The 21,172-nt window shown below is 43.4% G+C and overlaps 1 protein-coding gene across 6 annotated transcripts; it reads right to left on the bottom strand.

Annotated features, from left to right (window-relative positions):
* Positions 1-1,880: 1,880 nt before the first annotated feature.
* Positions 1,881-16,352, bottom strand: sybu (syntabulin (syntaxin-interacting)). 6 transcript variants are annotated; one of them, XM_024399519.2, is made up of 8 exons: positions 16,168-16,352; positions 11,103-11,157; positions 10,601-10,787; positions 9,468-9,662; positions 5,924-6,023; positions 5,435-5,584; positions 3,818-3,970; positions 1,881-3,678 (listed from the first exon to the last, which is right to left on the bottom strand). In XM_024399519.2, the coding sequence occupies exons 2-8, from the start codon at positions 11,124-11,126 to the stop codon at positions 2,517-2,519; spliced, it is 1,971 nt and encodes a 656-aa protein (XP_024255287.1). In that variant the 5' UTR covers positions 11,127-11,157; positions 16,168-16,352; the 3' UTR covers positions 1,881-2,516. The 6 variants fall into 6 exon arrangements, with proteins under 6 accessions (XP_024255287.1, XP_024255279.1, XP_024255310.1 ...); XM_024399511.2 differs by having other exon boundaries at positions 3,818-3,973; positions 16,164-16,349; XM_024399542.2 differs by having other exon boundaries at positions 9,468-9,608; positions 16,168-16,349.
* Positions 16,353-21,172: the final 4,820 nt, after the last annotated feature.

The raw sequence follows: 21,172 nt of genomic DNA, 5'->3' as shown, positions 1-21,172 counted from the left end.
GTTATTTAGCATCGCATGGGGCTTCTCATTCCAATTCGTCTCATTTCATCAGTCTGCCAGCTGATTAGATTTACTTTAACCCTCACACAAACATAGATGTAACGTGACAGGTGAAAACATTGTGTGTGTGTAAATAGTCACTGCTGATCTGTGGCATGACCTTTCTTCGAAGATGGTCAGTCAATTGAATAAATGAATTAGGCCCTAATCTATGGATATCACATGACTGGGAATACAGATATGCATCTTTTGGTGACAGATACCTTAAACAAATGTTAGGGTCCTGGATCAGAAAACCAGCCAGTATCTGGTGTAACCACCATTTGCCTCATGCAGTGTGACACATCTCCTTCGAATAGAGATGATCAGGCTGTTGATTGTGACCTGTGGAGTCTTGTTCCACTCCTCTTCAATGTGCTTAATTGCTGGATATTGGCAGAAACTGGAACACACTGTTGTACACGTAGATCCAGAGCATTCCAAACATGCTCAATGGGTGACATGTCTGGTGGGTATTCAGGCCATGGAAGAACTGGGACATTTTTCAGCTTCCAGGAATTGTGTTCAGATCCTTGTGACATGGGGCCGTGATTTATCATGCTGAAAAATGAGGTTACGGCGGCGGATGATTGGCACGACAATGGGCTTCAGGTTCTCATCACGGTGTCTCTGTGCATTCTATAAAATGCAATTGTGTACCATAACCCTGTACGATAACCCCACTGCCACGATGCACAACGCCGACATCAGCAAACTGCTCGCCCACATGACGCCATACACGCTGCTATCTGCCCAGTACAGTTGAAACCGGGATTCATCCGTGAAGAGCACACTTCTCCAGCGTGCCAGTGGCCATTGAAGGTGAGAATTTGCCCACTGAAGTCAGTTACGACGTCAAACAGCAGTCAGGTCAAGACCCTGGTGAAGAAAAGACAATCCCGCAGGTGAAGAACCTGGATGTGGAGGTCCTGGGCATGCATGGTTACACGTGGTCTGAGGTTCAGGCCAGTTGGACGTACTGACAAATTCTCCAACTACGTTGGAGGCGGCTTATGGTAGAGAAATTAACATTGAATTCGCTGGCAACAGCTCTGGTTGACATTCCTGCAGTCCGCATGACAATTGCATGCTCCCTCAAAACATGCCACAGATGTGACAAAATTACACATTTTAGAGTGGCCTTGTGTCCCCAGCACAAGGTGCACCTGTGTAATGATCATGCCATTTAATCAGCTTCTTGATATGCCACACCTGTCAGGTGGATTAATTGTGTCAAAGGAGAAACGCAAACTAATTTGTGCACAAAATGAGAAGCTTTTTGAGCATATGGAAATGATTTGGGATCTTTAATTTAGGCTCAAACACTTTACATAATGCGTTTTTATTTTTGTTCAGTGTATTATGCAGTCATATGGAAAGGCTCAGACAGATCAGTTTATTAATTCATTTGAACTTGTTCCTTAGTTAAGAGCTGTTGTGCGGATGCAGAAACATGTACCCTCGTGTTTGGAGCCGGGAACATTGCGTTCTGCTGTTCTCAGAGCTGGCCTCTGACATGTGTGGCTTTGCAATTAAGGATTCCCCCTCTACTCTGGAGATTAATAACAGTACATCCGAGAAATATTTTTAGTTTCATTTGCTCACTGAAATATCCTTCTTGTTGGCATTTAAAGAGAAACTATGAAAATAATCAATTGAAATTGGCACCCATGAGAAAGACAAGAGCTGAACGATGCATCTCAATTGGTTGTAGAACGAGACAACGGTTGTGTGCCGTTGCTAGATATGGCATGTAGAATGTATGGACACTAGAAATGCTTGGGATGAAAGTCTACTCAACCCTTCCCACCAGAAAATGCCCAAGAGGAATCAAACATGGATTGGATTATCATGCTTTAATAAATATATTAGGACATTTGATGTTAAGAGTATTACACAAAGTAGCTCAGGCACAAACGAGTATGGGATGTTTCAAAGCATTGAGCTCATACTCCAATCAACAATTTGTTACACACGTACGTAAAAAGCTCTACTCCCAGGTAGAAAAATAAACATTAAGAGTGAACGTTCACTAATGAAGCTTTGGCTGCAGGTTTAAGATTTGGGAACATAAACCATTACAAACTTGCTTAAACTAACATTCAATTTCATCCCCACCCTCAGAAATCCTAATACTTTCAGAAAAATAACATAGTTGCTTTAAGTAGGGGTAACTAGTGCCAGCCCAGGACATCAATGATGCATAACCACCTACTCAGATTATCCATTTAGACACAATTATGATAACACAACAGATGGAAAGTAAATAAAATCCCTTCACCATAAATTTCACATAACTCACAACAACTGTACACAGTGCAAAGTAACCGCGTGGGAACCTAAATTAATAACTGTAGCTTTAATATTCACAAGTGTAGAAAAACTAAAGATTTTCACAAATACTCTTTGATTAACTGATGTTTAAGTGCTTCAAGTTGAGGGGTCGGGCTGTGCATGCAGGGGTCAGAGGCCGTTCGTTACACATCTGCCCCATGATGATGAGTGACATGACGGAGAGAGTGCAAGCCCATCATGCAACAGCCACGGATCAGTGCTGCGATGTTGTAGACTGGCGCCGCCCCATCCACGCCATGCCGGGAATACAGCCAGGCCACCGTGGGCAACACTGGTACGGCCACAGCAACAAGATCGACAAGGAAGCTGCTGCTCCAATAGCGTTTGTTGACCACGTCCATCTCGGGGGCACTGCAGGGCTCCTCACTGCTCACCTCAAAATCCAGCTCCTCCATGAAGCGCATGGAGACCATCACCTCAGGGTCTGAGCAACACAGGCCTGAATCACTGGACATGTCAGGGCTCACTGGCAAAACTGGTGTGGGCTGGCTGGGGCTAGGCAGGCTCAAGGTGGACTGGTTAGGGCTGGATGGGATAGGGGCCGAGGCTGGGCCCTGCAGTGCTGGGATTTCTAGGAGGCTGGTAGAAGCTGGGAGGAGAGCATCTCCAACTGCACCACCATGGAGCTTCAGCAGCTGCAGCAGGAGGGTGTGCAGGTCAGGAGGGAAGGACACCACCTCGGTCTGTACGGCCTTGTCCTCTGGAGCAGGGAAGGGGAGTGTGCTGCAGCAGAACGTGTTGGAGGGTGGTGAAGGCAGTGGTGTGACCTTCTCCTCCAGACTGTGGAGTAGAGTGGACACCCCTGGACCAGCCTCTGGGTGGCAGCGCAGCTTACCGCTAGAGTCGTGGCTGGAGTCCACCGCCGTGGACATGAGCACGTGCTCCAGGTTGTCGTTGACCAGCAGCCCACTGTCCACCATCTCCTCCACCGCCTGGTCACCCACCTCCCCCTGCTGGTCGTTGACAGGGGAGTCGGAGTCGCCACAGATGAAGTCCATGGTTGGCTCGTCTTGCAGCGTGGAGCCACTCTGGGCCATCTCCATGCTGTGCAGCAGGGACTCCAGCTTGCGGTTCTGGATGTTGATGTCGACAAAGTACTTCTGGATGCCCTTGTCCTTCTCCATCAGGCTGCTCTTCATGGTCTCCACAACCTGCCGGAGCTGCTTGATCTCCTTTCGTGCCTCCTTTAGGGCCAGCTGTGCCTCGACGCGGTGGCACTCCTCCTCGATCCAGTCCTCCCTCATCCGTCCCAGCTGGGACTTGAGATTCTCAATCTCAGACTCCCTGAGGGAGAAAAGAGAGGGTCAGCTAGTAGTTACAGCTGTGTGGGATTGCAATGTTTGGCTACACTGTAGGTGGAATGCACTCTATGGGATGAATTTAGGAAATAAGCTAAACATGTGATGTTCACTGAGAAGGTAACCTGTCGTGGACGGTGTTCTCCACCTCGCTCAGCTTGCTCCTCAGGTGGCGAATGGCCACCTCCTTCTGTTGCAGGGGGGTGAGGTACTGCTCTGGATTGGGGGGTCTGATGCCATGGTTGTCCCCACAGGAGTGGTATCTTCTGGGGGTCATCCTTCTGGGGAGACAAGACAGGAAGTTACACCTTTGCCCAGAGTCACATACTGTATGTTCTACTGGTCAGATGCCATCTTTTTCTCAATATGGATACTGATGAAGAGGACACCACGTCTATTATACACACCATCCTGTACTGTGCCCCATCTAAAGTACGCTCCCTCAGTTCTGTGGGGAAGGAACTAGGCCATGCAAAAAAAATAAAGGGATTGGTGCAACTTGCACGATGCAAAGTTCAAAGTCCGACTGGGACACAAGCTAACCAGCCAGCAGACTTCATGCTGCAAAAAAAGCTAAAATGCGAGGTTGGTCAAAAGCTTGCAGGGATAGATAGGAAAACAATGAATTGGGAGGGAAAACCCAAATTACATTTGCTCTAGTCTACAAGGTAAGTGTTTTTGCCCGAGAAATCCCTGAAACACCTATATTTATCACTACAAGCACATTAACCTTCAATTGTACATTAGCAGTTCTGGAATATCCCTGTGATCAGGGCTCAGTTTTTTTTTTTTAAGGGTTGAAGAAACGTTTTTGTTTCAGAGGATGGATTTGGCTAATATGCAGAGCAGCCCCTCTTACAAACAGGCTTAAAAGCTAGCGCTATATCCTAGCAACAACCTGGGACTTGTTCTTTGATGTGAGCTCTCTGCATCCCTGCCAGAAATAGAACAGGCTAGCAGAAGGTAGTGAGAGAACTAGGACGTCACACGAAACCCAGCCAGGCAGAAGAGAGCGGAGGGGAACAAGGACAAAAATCCTGTAGCAATAAAATGACTTCAGAAACAAATGCAGTCGTGGACATTTTCACGTCCGCATAAGATCCATAAGTACATAAGTATTCTCTGTGTTGCATAGAGAATGAATCACGTTAAGGCTGTGGGCTGAATTCAAGAGGACTCTGGTTAGTTATTTTTACAGTCCGAGCAGAAAGGCAAGGTTGAGCTTGTTTGAGCAGTGCTGCTGTCATGGCAGCACAGGAACCCTCAAGTGAATATTCTGCCACATAGCAACATGAGAACCCAGAAGCGCGACCACAAATGTCAGACAGTAAGTGAAAAAGGCAGGGATGCAGCCAGGCAAGCACGTCTGGCTAGCGACTGAGATAGGATGAAATATTAATGAACTCTTCCTCTCCTATAAACCCAAGGTTGACACCCACACACCAAAATAATCCTGACTGTTTATAAAATCCTCTAATCTCAGTATAGCCCAATCCTGACCGATATAATCCCTCAGGAGGGGGGAGGGGAGACGACAAAAAGTCCCAGCATAGAGCCTAATCTATCCACCCTTGCCCCACCTAGTGAACGCCCACCCCTCACAGAGCAACATATGCGTCATTACAAATTGACCCCTAACCCCTTCTTCCTAGGGCATTTCATGTTGATCGGAAAGGATATTAACATGGTAGTTGCTCATGTCCTTCGATAGGCTAAGTGGAATTATTGACATGGCTGTTTACCTGGAGGGTACGGTGGGGCTAGAGTTGCTGCTGCTGTTGGTGGTGGATGAGGGAACTGTCCTGTACGGGGCATAGAGCTCTGCATCACGGGATGCTGAGGGGATCCCTGCCAGCTTGAACACAGGGAGGCTCCTGATGTGGGCACCCCGACTGTGGGGAAAGACCGGCAAAGCTAGAGAAGACATTTTCCACAATACCAGTCTTGTAATGTTGTGCATTTATCATTGAAAAAAACAAAATACCAGTGGGGGCGGGGAAATATACAGCAATAAAGAAAATAGCATCGCTATTATTAGAACAGTTTCCCAGACCCAATTACATTTTTTTGTTGAAAGTGCATTTTAGTTTAGGATCAGGCTGAATCTGGGTCAGGGAAAACAGGCCCTTTAAGTATAACACCCACTAGTGGGGGAAGATAAATGGTAAAGGCATGGCGTGTCTGCTTCTACAATGGAGGCAGTAGAGAAACAGAGCCACCTCATACATCACCTGCGTGAGGAGATCTTCTTCCCTGTGGAGCTGTGGGCCAGGCTCCCCCCTCGCTTTAGGCTGCCAGTGCTGCTGGAGGAGCTGAAGTCTGCCTCACTACCTGCAGAGTCAGACAAACACATCAGGATATTACTACTGACCTGGCATCAGCAGGCAGGACACACTAAACACTCATGCCATACACACACACTTGCATTCTGCTTTTCCATGACTACACATCTTGCAGTTGTGTTCCATGTCTATTTCAAAAACCTACTTTCCTGCATTCAGATATTAAAAAAAACATATGTTTTTGACACACCATGTGAGCTACTTTAAAACGGTAAACAAACCGAATAGCTTCATCCTGCTGCAAAGCCCTACCTTGTTAGAGGCTATGGTGCGTTTGTGGTTGGCAACAATGGCATGATTCAAGCAGAGGCTATTAGATTACACAGCTGCCATAAAATAAGCAGGCCCGATCGGTTCAACCTTGCACGAGAGGGTACCTAATAAATGCAGCCTCACCCGCTAACCCATTCATAGCCACTAACTACCTTTAGCGCCTATTGACGATAGGCTCTACTGGCCGAGCGAGTTTATTATGAGCCCCAACGCTCGTACTTGAACGTTATCATGCGTCGCTTACAGTACGGGTTTGGAAACATAAGGAACGAATCTTTATTTTTTTCCTCGCTGATATAAAAGGTGTGTAGCAATTTAACCTTTCATAGGTTTCCCACAAGGACATATTTCCATGTTATAGCGCTTGTTTACGGAGGACAGACAGAAGACAGCTAAGTAGCACTGGTAGTTGACTGAGTCTTCGAACACCTGTGTCATTGAACAATACTGTCAGCTGCAATTGAAAACAGCGTACAGCAAGTAGATTTTGGATTTGTGATATGAAATTAGAGGGCAAAGTTTAGAACCGACTCAATTTAAATGGAGTATTTGGCTGCCAGAGCCAATTCACCTCTGAAACTGAACCTGTGAGTTGATTGGACTATAAGGAATAACATTGGGTTCCTTTAGTCCATTATCGGGCAAGGCCATGAGATCCGTCACTCACCTATCTGGTGGCTGCATGATAGGCTGTGGCATCCCTTGCCCTAACCTCTCCATCCCTCATGCACTACAGTAATCTACTGACATGAAGGGCCGATACAATATCGTTTTGCATCAACCACTTCATAAAAACATTTTAAATCCAGTTAATCCCTAGAAAACCAAACATAGTACATTTAAGCATCATATCACCTAGTAAAGATTCTGACCAGATTATTAATGAAAAGAACAGGGCCAACCTAACGTACCTACAGTAGAGCTGTACCAAATCATGACAACCAATTTTATTCCATAAATAACCTCTGAAGACATGTTGCTAAATTAGTGCAAAAATACTATTGCAATATTGCATTCTCAAACAAAATAATCACTCTCAGAATGAGCCAGCGAGGCAACTCAATATGTGGGTAGAACATCATTCTCCCTAATCAGTGATGGGTAAACTCCTGAAATAAATGACATACCTGAGTAGCATCTCTTCCCATTCGATAAAACCATAGTAAAGTGCTCACAGTGAAGTTGTGATTAAATAACAACAAAACTGAACCTTCAACACTGGGTGAGTGAATCAAGTGCAAGTACAACGTGAAGTCTGACTGCTACTCCTAATTGGAAAACCTCCCGTCCAAACATTATTTATCCAATCAGCAGCCTCTCTGGATTTGAACCTTGATTAAGGCATTTGGTCGGATTCAATTATGCTGAGCCTCGGGTTGCGTGACGTGAATGGGCAAAAGGAGTAAGGAAGGATGCCCATCTCAAATCAAACAGTAATCTTCGCTTCTCGGTCATGTCTTCAACAAGGCAGCATGGCGAATCTATTTTCCATACAGTATATATTTGAATTTTCAAACTTTTTTCAAATTTAGCATGTGAAAACACAGAATCCTACTCATTACTCCACATGCTTAATTACATCACTTTTGTTTTGTGCCAACTTCAACGTGGGCTTTAAACGGGATCCCTGGGCCAGATTAATCGAATCCCCTCATTTTTGGCATTCTTCTGCACAGACCTTGCTGACACATGCCAGATTTTACAAAGCCTAGATAAGTATTTTATATATCAGCTAACCACATCATATGTCAGCAATCTGGTGCCCAAAGGCACAGAAGATGTGGTGTCATGCAACCATTGGTTAATACATGCAATGTCTGAGCAGCGGAACACAACCATTGAGTGCGTCCCAATAATATCTCCTTCTTCCTGCATTTGTTCATTATTCCCCAGAAATGTAAAAGCATTGGATTGGTGTAGACATGGGCTAGAGGAAGTTTCTATCATATGTCTTATACCAGTCAGTTCCTTTCAAATCCATGAAGGGAAGTGAACAAGTGTACACTGAAGAGGTAGGAGAGATATTTGGGATGTAACCATAGGGAGAACCTCAATTGCATACTTATAAAAAAAAAAGGTTTAGCGTCTCGCCTCCTTCTCAAACCCCATTGGACGAGAAAGCCAGAGGTCCTGCCGCTCTGACTGTCTCCTCCTATGGATGTTTTGCAATCTCCCATTCTCCCAAGCAAATCATTGTTGCTTATGTAACAGTTTAGCTTCCGTCCATCTCCTCACCCCTACCTGGGCTCGAACCTGGGACCCTCTGCACACATCAACAACTGCCTCCCATGAAGCATTGTTACCCATCGCCCCGCAAAAGCCACGGCCCTTGCAGAGCAAAGGGAACAACTACTTCAAGGTCTCAGAGTGAGTGACGTCACCGATTGAAACACTATTAACGCTCACACCGCTAACTAGCTAGCCATTTCACATCAGTTACACTTACTTTCTACTGCTAAAATTACATGAAAACAATACTATGCAGATAGTGTATACACACAAACCATGTAGAAATCGGGGTTGGGCTCAATTTGAATTAAAGGCAGTCAAGTAGGAAATTATTAGAATTTAAAATGCAGACATTTAAAAACAAAATGAAATAAATACCTTCTACTTTTGAGTTTATTGAGAAGTCATTGAAAATAAATGCCCTTTTTTCTATTATTGGATTGTGATTTTTAGTTTACTTCCTGAATTGACTGCTTTCAATTCAAATTGAGCCCAACCCTGGTCTACAAGAAACCATTTCACATGGCTATTTCATATATATTTAATCTGATGTAGATGTATTTTGTAAATCTATTTTAATTGACAGTTAGACAAGTACTGAAATCAAACAAATACACAGAATGAGCATTGAGAGAAATGCCTAAGACAGGGCTGCCCAACCCTCTTCCTGAAGATCTACTGTCCTGTAGGTTTTCAGTTCAACCCTAATTCAGCGTATCTGATTCAGCTCGTTAAAGGTCTTGTTGATGAGCAGCTAATTAGTAGAGTCAGGTGTGTTAAATTAGGTTTGGACTGAAAACCCACAGGACGGTAGATCTCCAGGAAGAGGGTTGGTCAGCCCTGGCCTAAGATCTACTAGGACAACGTATGTATGATCCTCCTAACCCCACCTACAAAATAAAAACTGAAGCCATTCCCTGCAGTAGCCTACCTCTGGGCAATGTGGACGATCGCTGCTCCCTCTTGTGCCTTGGCGGGGGTGCGTGCCACTCTTCCATCACCCTCACCCTCTTCACCTTGGTCTTGCACTCGGCGGTGGGCGTGGGGGAGCCATGCGGACTGTTGTCTGAGCCTGATGGGGTTTTGGAGGGGGACACAGACTGACTACTGGGGCAGCCGGTGTCATCTATGTAGTCAGGTATAGCCAAGAATACGCATGCAGCATGGAACACACAGCAGTCAATCAATCATACAGAGCTCGAGGTTCACTCCCTCGTATCTGTTCATACTGTAACTCATCCAACCAACAGTGTTCATGTTACCAACGCCACAGCACTGTTATGGAAGCTGAAGGGAGGCGAAAGGGGTGACGAGGAACTTCCATGATGACTTAATGTTATTCAATATACGTCAATATGTTGTAACCTCATTTTGGTTAGGTGTAACTGTTGTCAAAATAATGTCTATAGAGAAAATAATCTAGGCCTACTACAGACGGCTAGGTCATTTCTGGAATAATGCCAACTATTATGCAAACTTTTATGCTTGCCAACTTTGTTGTTTGTGGTAGGTTAGTAGCCTTGTGTAATTCAAATTTGTTGCAACAGTATGCTAGTTGTTTGAAACAACAGTAATCAACAAGCTTTCATGTGATATGATGAGGACTTCTCTTTACATAATTTGACTTGGCAACACTCACAAAATCTCCAGTGCATGATTATATAACCAATGCCCTGACTATTATGTGATAAGATGTGGATTCGGCCTACTTGGCCAGAATGGCATAACAAAGCCTACATAAGTGTGTTAGCATGATTTCAGACATTTTTTATATGATGAACGCTGGCTGCAGGGTTGGACTGGGATCGGAAATCGTCCTGGGCATTGCTAACACACAGGCGGCCATTCACTCTGCACCCAAAACATTCCATTTAGATAAACCAGCCCATCTGCCATTGCCAGAACTGCCCGGGCAGCCATAAAAAATATGACAATAGTGACAGGTGAAAGCAAATTCCTATCAATTGTATGTTTTCAGCTACATTTAGTGAGGTTAGAAGAGGAAACTACTTTAAACTTTTAGGATGTACCCTAACCTTGATCTGAAACATGGGAACCACATACCTGAGCAAAAGCTGTTGGTGCTGATGGTCCGTTTGGAGTTGTCCGAGCTGATGTCACAGTCCTTACCCTCCTCCTCTGAAATGGGTGATTCGGACAGGGGCGACCCTTTCTCATTAGGCTGGAAAGGATGGAGGATCAAGCGTGGGATGCGGCTGCGGGGGCTCTCCTTCCCTGGCGACTTCTTTTCCTGAGCACCATACAAGTATCACAACTATGCTCGCCACTTGAATTTTTGCCACAAGAACAAATCAGATTCATATCAGAATCGGTGTGCACAAATGCAACTTTGCGCATTTTGTTTTTGTCTCACTAGCTCTGTCACAGCAACACAGTCAGGAACTAATTATGGTCTGCTATTGTGACTGTGACAGTCTAGATTAGATAACTATCATTCTCATGATGTGAAATTTTAACCAAAATATTAGCTGAATTGTTAAGATTCAAAATGATAGCCTAATATAGCAAGAATGATTGACTTTGAAAGTGTTGCAATGACACGCACCTCATATTCCTGGAATGGTCCCATGGTGCTTAACGCTGCCTTTTCCCCTTTGGATCTGTGAGAAAAGTAAAACTAGGTGAGATGTATTTCTGTCCAAGGCATCATGACGTGGCACACTGGCACTGAACCCTTTACGAACAAGGGGCGACTCTGTCTGGAATCTGTTATGTAAAATCATGTCACCCCCGCCCACGTCCACCCCTGCCTGGCACAGATGGCACAGACACTGACCGGACCTTGGTCATTAAACCAGTGAGACCCACATCAGAAATAGGCTACCAGATGGAAAATATTTTTGTTTTACTTGAAAATACTTTGCATGTATTTCCTCAAACATGGAACAAAGGCATGAGACCGTTTCTTACATCCAATAAAACAAAAGCTTTACTGTCCTTCACATGCATGTGCCACAGAAAAATGCAACAACCTAAAAACGCATGATCCGATTACGTTATCGATGTAATTGAATGATGATTGAAATCTAGTTGTAAATGACGCTGCAGATAGGAACTGGGTGGGGTTCTAACTCTTAATTTATTCATGTATTTCTAAATGATGTCCCACCAGGTGGAAAACAGACAGCAGCATCTTCAAACATCTATAAGAAAGAGGTTGACTAAGTGCCATGAGTTATTCTGCCAAGATAAAAAAAAAAAAAAACGCAGAAATATGACATAATTTCTTCCTTTTGGGATCCTGTGCCAAAGAGCCTTTTTCCTGCCAAATAGATGACACCAGAGAGTAACACACCGGCAAACCGCTCACTGAATATTGAGATAAGAATTACAGAATAATAGTGTACAATGTTTGGGTTGTATATCGATTTTCACAGACCCTATACAGGTAGTTCAATTCACCCTCTCCATTTTTGACTTAGACATGCAAAGGCCTCCAGGCTCCAGTACATGCACAAAAGTGTATGTTTTATTGATGTGTGACGGCTGAATAATTCAAGGTTCACATAATGCCCGACTGCACATTATAACATACCTCCATTCTTTATCCATTCCCTCTCTCCTGTTGAATGTTGTGCCGCTTAGCATCATCGCTTAAAGGAGTTGGTTATGTAAGTGTGTACGTCTTTGGCCTTCTCCTTTTTTATATCAAGAATGACGTAATTGACCCCTAAGGTCCTTATCACTTTACTGAATCCAGACTTCTTTCCCCCCCTTACAGTCCAGATGCTCTCTCTTTATTCTGACTGCATGGCACCCAGGATGTTGGTAAATATAGCAGCTGTCCCTGTCACCAAGCAAACACCCCTCTTGAAATACACTGTGTAGCCTGACCATCATGTCTTCCACTACAGGTACATTTTCAGCAAGTAAGGGCAAAGACATCAGTTAAACAGTTAAACCACAAAAAATAATACTTGAAGGCAGGTTTTATACCAGATTGTATGCACTTTTAGTCTTCCAGGTCCCCCAGCCCTGATATGAGAACACCCCAAATGTTCACCTGAAATTAGTTCAGCTTTTTTTTTACCTCTTAAGGCAACTGAGAAGTGTGTCATGAGCATCACAATAAAACAGCAGTACGCCAGCATTTTATGCCTCGATATGTTTTCCTTTTGTTTCTACCCGCCTCTGGATAGCTGGCACACAAGCACACAGCTTCAGAGTGGAATCAGATTAGGCAGCAGGCACAGTCACAGAGCTACCCACCAAACAATGCCCTAGCAACAGACTTAGCAACAGAGGAAAATTACTGCAAGGAAGAAACAGGCTAAATTGGGCCAATTAAATTTGCAGACAGTTCTATGTTCAGCATCTTCCGAGAGTGCAATAGGAAGGTTTTCCTCCTGCAACATAAAAAATGTCAATGTTGTTTACTTTGGGAGTGGCCTATGGCAGTGTGGGGGAGTGTTACAGACTGGAACAAGGTCAGGTGTGCTCCCATATGAGTAAGTGCACGTGAGCCATTGTCTTTGTGCACTTCAACAGCAATCAATGTCAGGAAAATGCTATCAAGTTTGTGCATTGCTATACTCAATAGTTGTTAACGTATCATGTCCATACAGTGTCTCAATGCTGATTGAATCTCAGTAGTGCTTCTAAACCTCCTCCTGGGTCATGAGGAATGACCCAGGTAGAAGAAAAGGTCAAAGGAAATGGACTGAAACGGTGAGGGACTACCTGGACTTGTCAAATAACAAGCACATATTTTCGCTTTCTGTTACAAAATATTTTAAAACATTTCATTTTCCATGCAGGCAAATGTAACCCTGGTGGTCCCTTAGAAGATAGAGACCTGGGTGGAGGGTTGACAGCCTCAGATTCACGGAGAGATGTTTTCATCTAAGCCTGCCCATGCATGCTCTCGGTAGATAAGATGCAAAACAACATGAGCATCTCCACAGCGGGAGCCGTATGGCTGCAACAAGCTCTCACGGTCTCACGTTAGAATGAGATGTTTGTCCATCTTTCTCAATCGAAATTCGACGCTTGAGAAAGATGGACGAACATGGACAAACGTTTAATTCTGACAACAGCCAGAGCGCCAGACGGCTCCCGCTGTGGAGATGGTAACGTTGGTCAACACCTCTCGGTGAATCTGAGGCTGTCAACCCTTCACCCAGGTCTCTATCTGCCAAGGCACCACCAGGGTTACAACGTCAAATTTCGAAGTGTTTAAGGTTAAGTTTAGCCATTAACTCTGAACTTTTAAGGTTAGGGCCAGGTTTAGGCATTAACTCTAAATTTTTAAGGTTAGTGCCAGGTTAAAGCATTAACTCTGAATTTTTAAGGTTAGGGCCAGGTTTAGGCATTAACTCCAAAATCTTAAGGTTAGGCATTAACTCCGAATGGGCTATGGTAAGGGTTAAGGTTTGGGGGGAAAAAAAGAAGAAAAAAAACGTTCTATTGCTGGATTCAAAATTGCAACCTGGCACCAGAAGCAGATGCTTAGGCATTAACTCCGAATGATTTAGTTAAGGGACAAAAATCTAAAAAAACAACTTCTACAGCTGGATTTGAACATGCAACCTTTGGCACCAGAAGCAGATCCTTACACCCATCCCTGTCCACATCAAAAACATAAACCTGCTTGAAACTAACACCGCTCACTGTTGCCCCTTGTGGATGGATTCCACATAATCCCCTGACATCCTCAGAGATGGATTTACGTCTACCACTGATTTGGCATCATGGGTGACCTGGCTGTGTTGTTCACAGTGTTCCAGGCTTTGGTCCTTTGGCTGGAACTTATGCAATCAACTGGGTATCAAACCTGGGTGTTTTGCACAACACAAGACTATGTTAGCTTACCAAGCTAAAGTCTATAGACCTCAGCTCTGGGAGTTAACAGTAATTTTCTGTTCTGCAGGCAAGGTTACTCAGCGAGTGGTTTGCAGCCGTTAATCTCAATAATTTCTGGGTAATAATGATGTACCTTGCTGTAATTGTTTTAAATTAAAATGGTCAAAAATAAACAAAAATAGCTTCTTAGCAAAGAGCAATTTCTCAAAGAAGAATTTTGCTAGGACTGTCTGGTAGTGGTCTGAGTGGGAAGGGGAAAACTGAAATTAGCTGTCATTGGCAGAGAGGTTTGGAACACTCTTTGTTATTGGTCTATTAACACATTTACCACCTGGTGGTGTCACCAGGCAGGCCAAAATGCCATCCCACCAAAACAGGCTGACATTTTAGGTGGTCTATTCAAACAGCTCTTACACTAAAAGGGCATTATCATAATTTCTTCTAACCTCATAGTGTGGAAATATATAAGACCTCTGGGCCTTTAAATAGCTGCACAGATCTGCAGGGTATGGCAAGCTCATATTTAACAAGATAACTCATTTAGTTAGTATGATGTGTTGTTTTATTTGTTATTTGCACTACACTTTAATTCTGAGCTGGGAATTACTTCATGATACTGTATCCTCATTCTGTTCATTGTCTGCCTACTTGGCTTTTAATTGTATTAAATTAATTGTATACCTGTATGTGCAGGTATTGCGTATGGTGTGTGTGTGTTTGTGTGTGTGTGTATGTGTGTGTGTGTGTGTGTGCGTGTGTGTGTGTGCGTGTGTGCGTGCATGTGTGTGCGTGTGTGCGTGTGTGTGTGCGTGTGTGTGTGTGTGCATGTGTGTAAGAACATGCAAACGTGTGTGAGCATTCAGCAGGATGATAGAAACTATGTGTTTCAAGGTGTCTACTTTTCTGTCTTTTGATGATGTTCACAAACTAATACATTACAGTTTCTCCAATAAAACCACATCTAAAAATGTCCAGCTCTATAAAGTGCTTTGATAGATTTCCCCCAAATTCAACAGATTTTCCTTATCATCCTGAACCTTATGGTGTGCATAAAATTCCCATAAAATACCCATAACAATGGCAAGGTGTAAAAGCTTTCATTTGCTTTTTGGTGGTTGATAACATTCAGTTATCAACAGTTATCCCATTCAGTGCACTCTAAATACACACATTATGTACAGAGAGAGTACAGACAACCAATTTATGACGGCAAAACGTTCCTTAGTATCCTTATAATATCTGTTTCTGCAAATGCTGACCATGTTTGTCCATGTTTAAGTCACATTATGTGATGTGCTTCATGGACTTGGATGAAGGTCTCCCCCTTTTTAATATCAAAGGTAGGCCTAATATCAAAAGTTATCCGCCACATGTATAAATTCTTAATATTGACGGTTTGAAAATTATTTTAGACCATTCTACTAAAATCCAACAACGAAGGCAAAACATATAGTCTAGCCCATAAATGTACTGAATTATGGCTACCAAAACATGCATTGTCGCTCTTGTAACCCCAGAAGAAAGATATCAAAGCATTGGGGGGATGGTCGCCCATGGGATTATCGTAATACGCAGTTGAAATCAGTGGCGCTGTCCACTGTCTTGTGGTGCTGAACATGAGTTCAAACTTAACCTGACCATCCTTTCAACCTGCCCCACCTTTAACATTTGGTTAGTGCGAAATGGGAAAGTAAACAACATCATAGGCTAGCTAGAAATCAGAATTACATGCGTATCGTTTTTCCTATTCCTATTTTTTCCTAAATCTTTTCATCAAGCTATTTACATAAACATATAATTATACTTGCTTGGATGTTTGGTGTTGATTCCCCCAGTCGCAAAGGATGCGCGTGTAGCCTAAACCACGGACACCACAACGAGTCCCGCGTTACTCCAGTGTTCCTCACGAGTCTGACTGTGGAGCCCATCCCACTCTGTGTTTTGATATGAGGAAATTACACTGTGCACACAGGATTGGACGAGGATGAAGCTGCTAAACACTCACCACCAGTGACAGCGCGTGCTCGAAGTCAAGTATGACCAATGTTCCAGCAGTGTAGGGTTACATAACGCAGGCATGATTGTTCTGAACTCAAATAGCCTTCTTCCGCCCCCCATAGCCTAATGTAGCGAGATTCAGATTTGATTTTGTTCCCCCAAAATGACACAGACAATAAGATCAGGATGTGTGACAACAACAAATGCATGAAATAACAACAAATATCTACATTTTGAAACAATATAGTTGCATCTCAGGCAATGTCAGTACGATTGAGGCGCAGCATGGGTTTCCTGTCCATGGTGCTGAAGTCACTGGGCGAGTCCAGGAATTGAGCAGTAGCGTCATTAGGCCTGGGCTTTTTGCTCCAGCCCCCAACCTTCTTACATTTCAGTCTGATATGAGTTTCCATAACCACACATCACTTGCACTATGCAGTATTTATAAGAAAACATTTTACTGACACATTTTTGTGACAAAAATAAACAATACAATATAATGCGCTAGGCAGAAGGCACTGAAAGGAGCCCCTAGAATGACAAAGTGCCTGCTGTGATCGATCGAGATTTCACATCGCAATGGACCACTCACGTCCCTTGACCCCTTGACCACCCTTGCGGCACCGGTTAGATGTCAATGTCGTCACTCAGCAAAATGCCTGTCACTCAGTCAGAATCTGGATATTCGGAACTTCTTCCAAAAGAGTGCAAGCAGGTTGAGCAAGTTGAGGTAGCAGTGAATGAGGTAGAGAGGTTGCAGAACAGCCATGAAGTCAATGTGCAGCAACAGCAGAGTTGTAGGTTTGTGCAGGGTTGGTAGTAGCTAACTGAATTGTCTCTCTCGGTATAAGGGTTGGCTAATGCTAAGAAGCTATAATTAGCGCTATGCATCCTTAAGCTATTGGGTGTCAGTCAGAGTTATTTAACAGTATATTTAGTGAATGGGCAAGCAAAGGATATTGATGTAAGTCGTGATGAAAAGTGTTCATTTTCAGCTAGTGTATTTGATGGGTTTTGTTTCTGTAGCTAGCTTGGCTGGCTATACACTTTGGTAGCTACTGGCTGGTTTTCATGGTTTGGGCTAGGCCCTTTAGTTCCATTGAAGGGAAATATTAATGATACAGCATACAATGACATTCTAGATGATTATGTGCTTCTAACTTTGAGGCAATAGTTTGGGGAAGGCCCTTTTGTGTTTCAGTATAACAATGCCCCTGTGCACAAAGCGAGGTCCATACAGAAATGGTTTGTCAAGATCGGTGTGGAAGAACTTGACTGGCCTGCACAGAGCCCTGACCTCAACCCCTTCGAACGCACACCCCATCAGTGAGCGACCTCACTAATTATCTTGTGGCTGAATGGGAGCAAGTCCCCGCAGAAATGTTCCAACATCTAGCGGAAAGCCTTTCCAGAAAAGTGTTATAGCAGCAAAGTGGGGACCAACTCCATATGAATGATTTTGGAATTAAATGTTGTCGAGCTGGTGTCCACATACTTTTGATCATGTAGTGTACATAGACCCTTAAATGGTGCAATCTAAAACATCTACGATTAGCTGGTGGAACTGATTAAATTAAATGAATAATATAGGTCTTATAACTTATTCCACTCTGCAGGTCCACGTTTTGGCTCATTTATCATTATATCCATATACAGTGCATTCGGAAAGTATTCAGATCCCTTGACTTTTTCCACATTTTGTTACATTACAGCCTCATTCCAAAATATATTTTAAAAATCCCCCCTCATCAATCTACACACTATACCCCATAATGACAAAGCAAAAACTGTATTTTAGACATTTTTGCAAATATCTAAACAATTCTCCCATTCTTCTCTGCAGATCCTCTCAAGCTCTGTCGGGTTGGGTGGGGAGTGTCCCTGCACAGCTATTTTCAGGTCTCTCCGCTCTGAATGGACCACACAAGGACATTCATAGACTTATCCCGAAGCCACTCCTGCGTTGTCTTGGCTGTGTGCTTAGGGTTGTTGTCCTGTTGGAAGGTGAACTTTCACCCCAGTCTGAGGTCCTGAGCGCTCTGGAGCAGGTTTTCATCAAGGATCTCTCTGTACTTTGCTCATCTTTCCCTCGATCCTGACTAGTCTCCCAGTTCCTGCCGCTGAAAAACATCCCCACAGCATGATGCTGACACCACCATGCTTCACTGTAGGGATGGTGCCAGGTTTCCTCCAGACGTGAGGCTTGGCATTCAGGCCAAAAGAGTTCAATCTTGTTAATTAATTAATTAATTAGCAAAAATGTCTAAAAACCTGTTTTTCGCCTTTTCATTATGGTGTATTGTGTGTTGATTGATGAGGATTCTTTTTATTTAATCAATTTTAGAATAAGACTGCAACGTAACAAAATGTGGATACAGCGAATGGGTCTGAATGCACTGCCTAGGACAGGGATGGGCAACTCCAGTCCTCGGGGGCCTGATTGGTGTCACACTTTTGCCCCAGGCCCAGTTCACAAACCCGTCTCCAATAATCTACTAATCATGATCTTCAGCTCAGAATGCATTTAGTTTAATCAGCTGTGTATGCTAGGAATGGGGGAAAAGTGTGGTACCACTCCAGCCCCCGAAGACTGGAGTTGCCCGTCCCTGGCCTAAGGGCTAGTTAGGGACCATTGGTAAATTACACAATGTAAATGGGACAATATGTTAAAATTCCAATAGCTCCGAATGTCAATGACTTAAAAACCTCAAACACACTATAAATTGTAACAATTGTACAATTATTGAAAGCATTTAATGAGTAAACTAAAAGGTGTGCAACATGGAAATATTGTCTCATTTACATTGTGTAATTTAATGTCTGTCAAAGTCAGACAGACTGCTGTAGATAATTGGCAAAATAATTTGGCTTACTCTTCCCATCTGCGAACAAACACACCAGACACCCACATCACACTACACCCCAAAACCAACTCATGTTTGAATTCATTCATGGCCGCTAGCATTTCTTAATTAACCAAATCTAAAATGATGCCAAAACAGGAAGTTCTGTCTCTTTAAAACTAACTAAGGACATGTTGCACCTCTACCCTGCTACCTTTCAGATGAGCCTAGAAGGAGGACAGATGAGAATTGGAGGCCAGTGGAGTTTTGGGAAATACACGGTAGATGTATGTATTCCAGAGTAAAGATTGTTCTATAGTAGAGAGACCCACAGCAGCAACTGTAATTGAGTACTGGCAGTGTCTGCTGTGACAGGTGGGAAGGTGAAAGTTCATCTCAAAGTGCACCAAATTCATGCATATAGCTGTTGAAATTGCTTCTTTTTTTGTGCTGGGGGAGAATGCCCTCAGCCCCACCTACTGGTTCAGGGCTAAGCCCTGACTGTCTTCAAATCATAGAAATACCCCAGATTGTCAGTATGGAAAAGCAATTCTGTCTCTGACTAGAATTTGAATAGAATTAATACTTCTATGTCTAAAGGGGGGGGGGGTAAATGTAAATAGTCATAAATCTCGATTTAGCCTGAGCAAATTTTCAAATAAATTATTGCTTTTTCTAAAAAAAATAATACAAATACAATACTACAATCTCATTGTCAGTTCAATGTGTTTTTTTTTACTGTACTCTTCCATAATGTATGGTAAAGCATAAATACATTAACCTTGTTTTATTTCTTACAACCTTCAACAGCACAGGTAACCTTCCATTATCTTACAAAGAGAGAAAAAACTGTCTATCAGAGATTTTCTGTACTCCGACTTTCTATTAAAATATTGTCAAATCTGAGAGTAATTTGAAGCACTTGAAGCCTAGTTGATAGAAAACTAAAGTCTTTAGTTATTCTCGTTGACTTTGCAAAGGATTGTAAGCGTTCCTTTGAAATGACGTCACATACTACTCTGCTTATCACCTTTACCTGCAGATCAGTTTCGCGCCGGGCGAAGTGGCGCATGCCTGTAACCCAAGTCACCCGGGGGCTGAGGTTGGCGCATTGTGTGAGCTGAGACGCTCTATGTCGAACGGGTGTCTGCACTAAATTCAGTATCGATATAGTGCTCCTGGGAAGGCCGGGCCCTCCATGTCGTCTAAGGAGGGCTGCACTGGCCCAGGTTGGAAACGAAGCAGGTCAAATCCCAGGTGCAGTCCAGTAGTGGGATAGCGTCTGTGAGTAGACTCTGCAGCGCATCATTCGCAAGACTTCACAATCCAATTTGTATCATCCCCCCAAAAAAGTGTTTAAAAAAAATCTGCTTTATGGTGAGAATTGCTTCTACAGCATGCTTAGTAACCATTCGACCAATTTAATCAGGTGCTCTTCTGAGAACTATACTGACTCATACTGACGAAAGAAGTGTATAACGTAATTCAGCAGGGCCCGTTGAGAGCAACATTTATTTGAGGACAAGTAACTGCCAAAGCTCTCCAAACTCAATGTTCAGATTGCAGAGATCAGCAGACGGAGGCTGTTAAAAAAAAAAAACAGATCAAAGAGGTGGGGAATACTGAGTAGCTTCACACTTGTGGCCAGAACATTCAAGTAGCCTACCCCTGTGACCAATGGCTACCTAATTGTGTGAGACATCAAAAGGCCTATTCTCATGTGAAACATTTGGATTAAAATACTGACCCTGTCCATGTGTCTTAGAGTAAACTTAAAGAGTGAAAGCTCCATGTCAAAGCGACAGATATCAGGAGGTGGTGGACAAATGCTGCCATCTGCTGGAGTGTACTGCAACACAATGGAATAGTAAATCATGCTATTTCAACCACGTGCTATTTTATGGACTGATTTAATCATGTTTATTTCTCCACATACCAATTTATAGAGATGCAAATAGATAATCATTCACAC

The sequence above is a fragment of the Oncorhynchus tshawytscha genome, linkage group LG03 (genome assembly GCF_018296145.1).
Source record: "Oncorhynchus tshawytscha isolate Ot180627B linkage group LG03, Otsh_v2.0, whole genome shotgun sequence".
Taxonomy (NCBI): domain Eukaryota; kingdom Metazoa; phylum Chordata; class Actinopteri; order Salmoniformes; family Salmonidae; genus Oncorhynchus; species Oncorhynchus tshawytscha.
The sequence above is the reverse complement of the archived record's forward strand: the minus strand, read 5'-3'. Positions and strand labels throughout refer to the sequence as shown.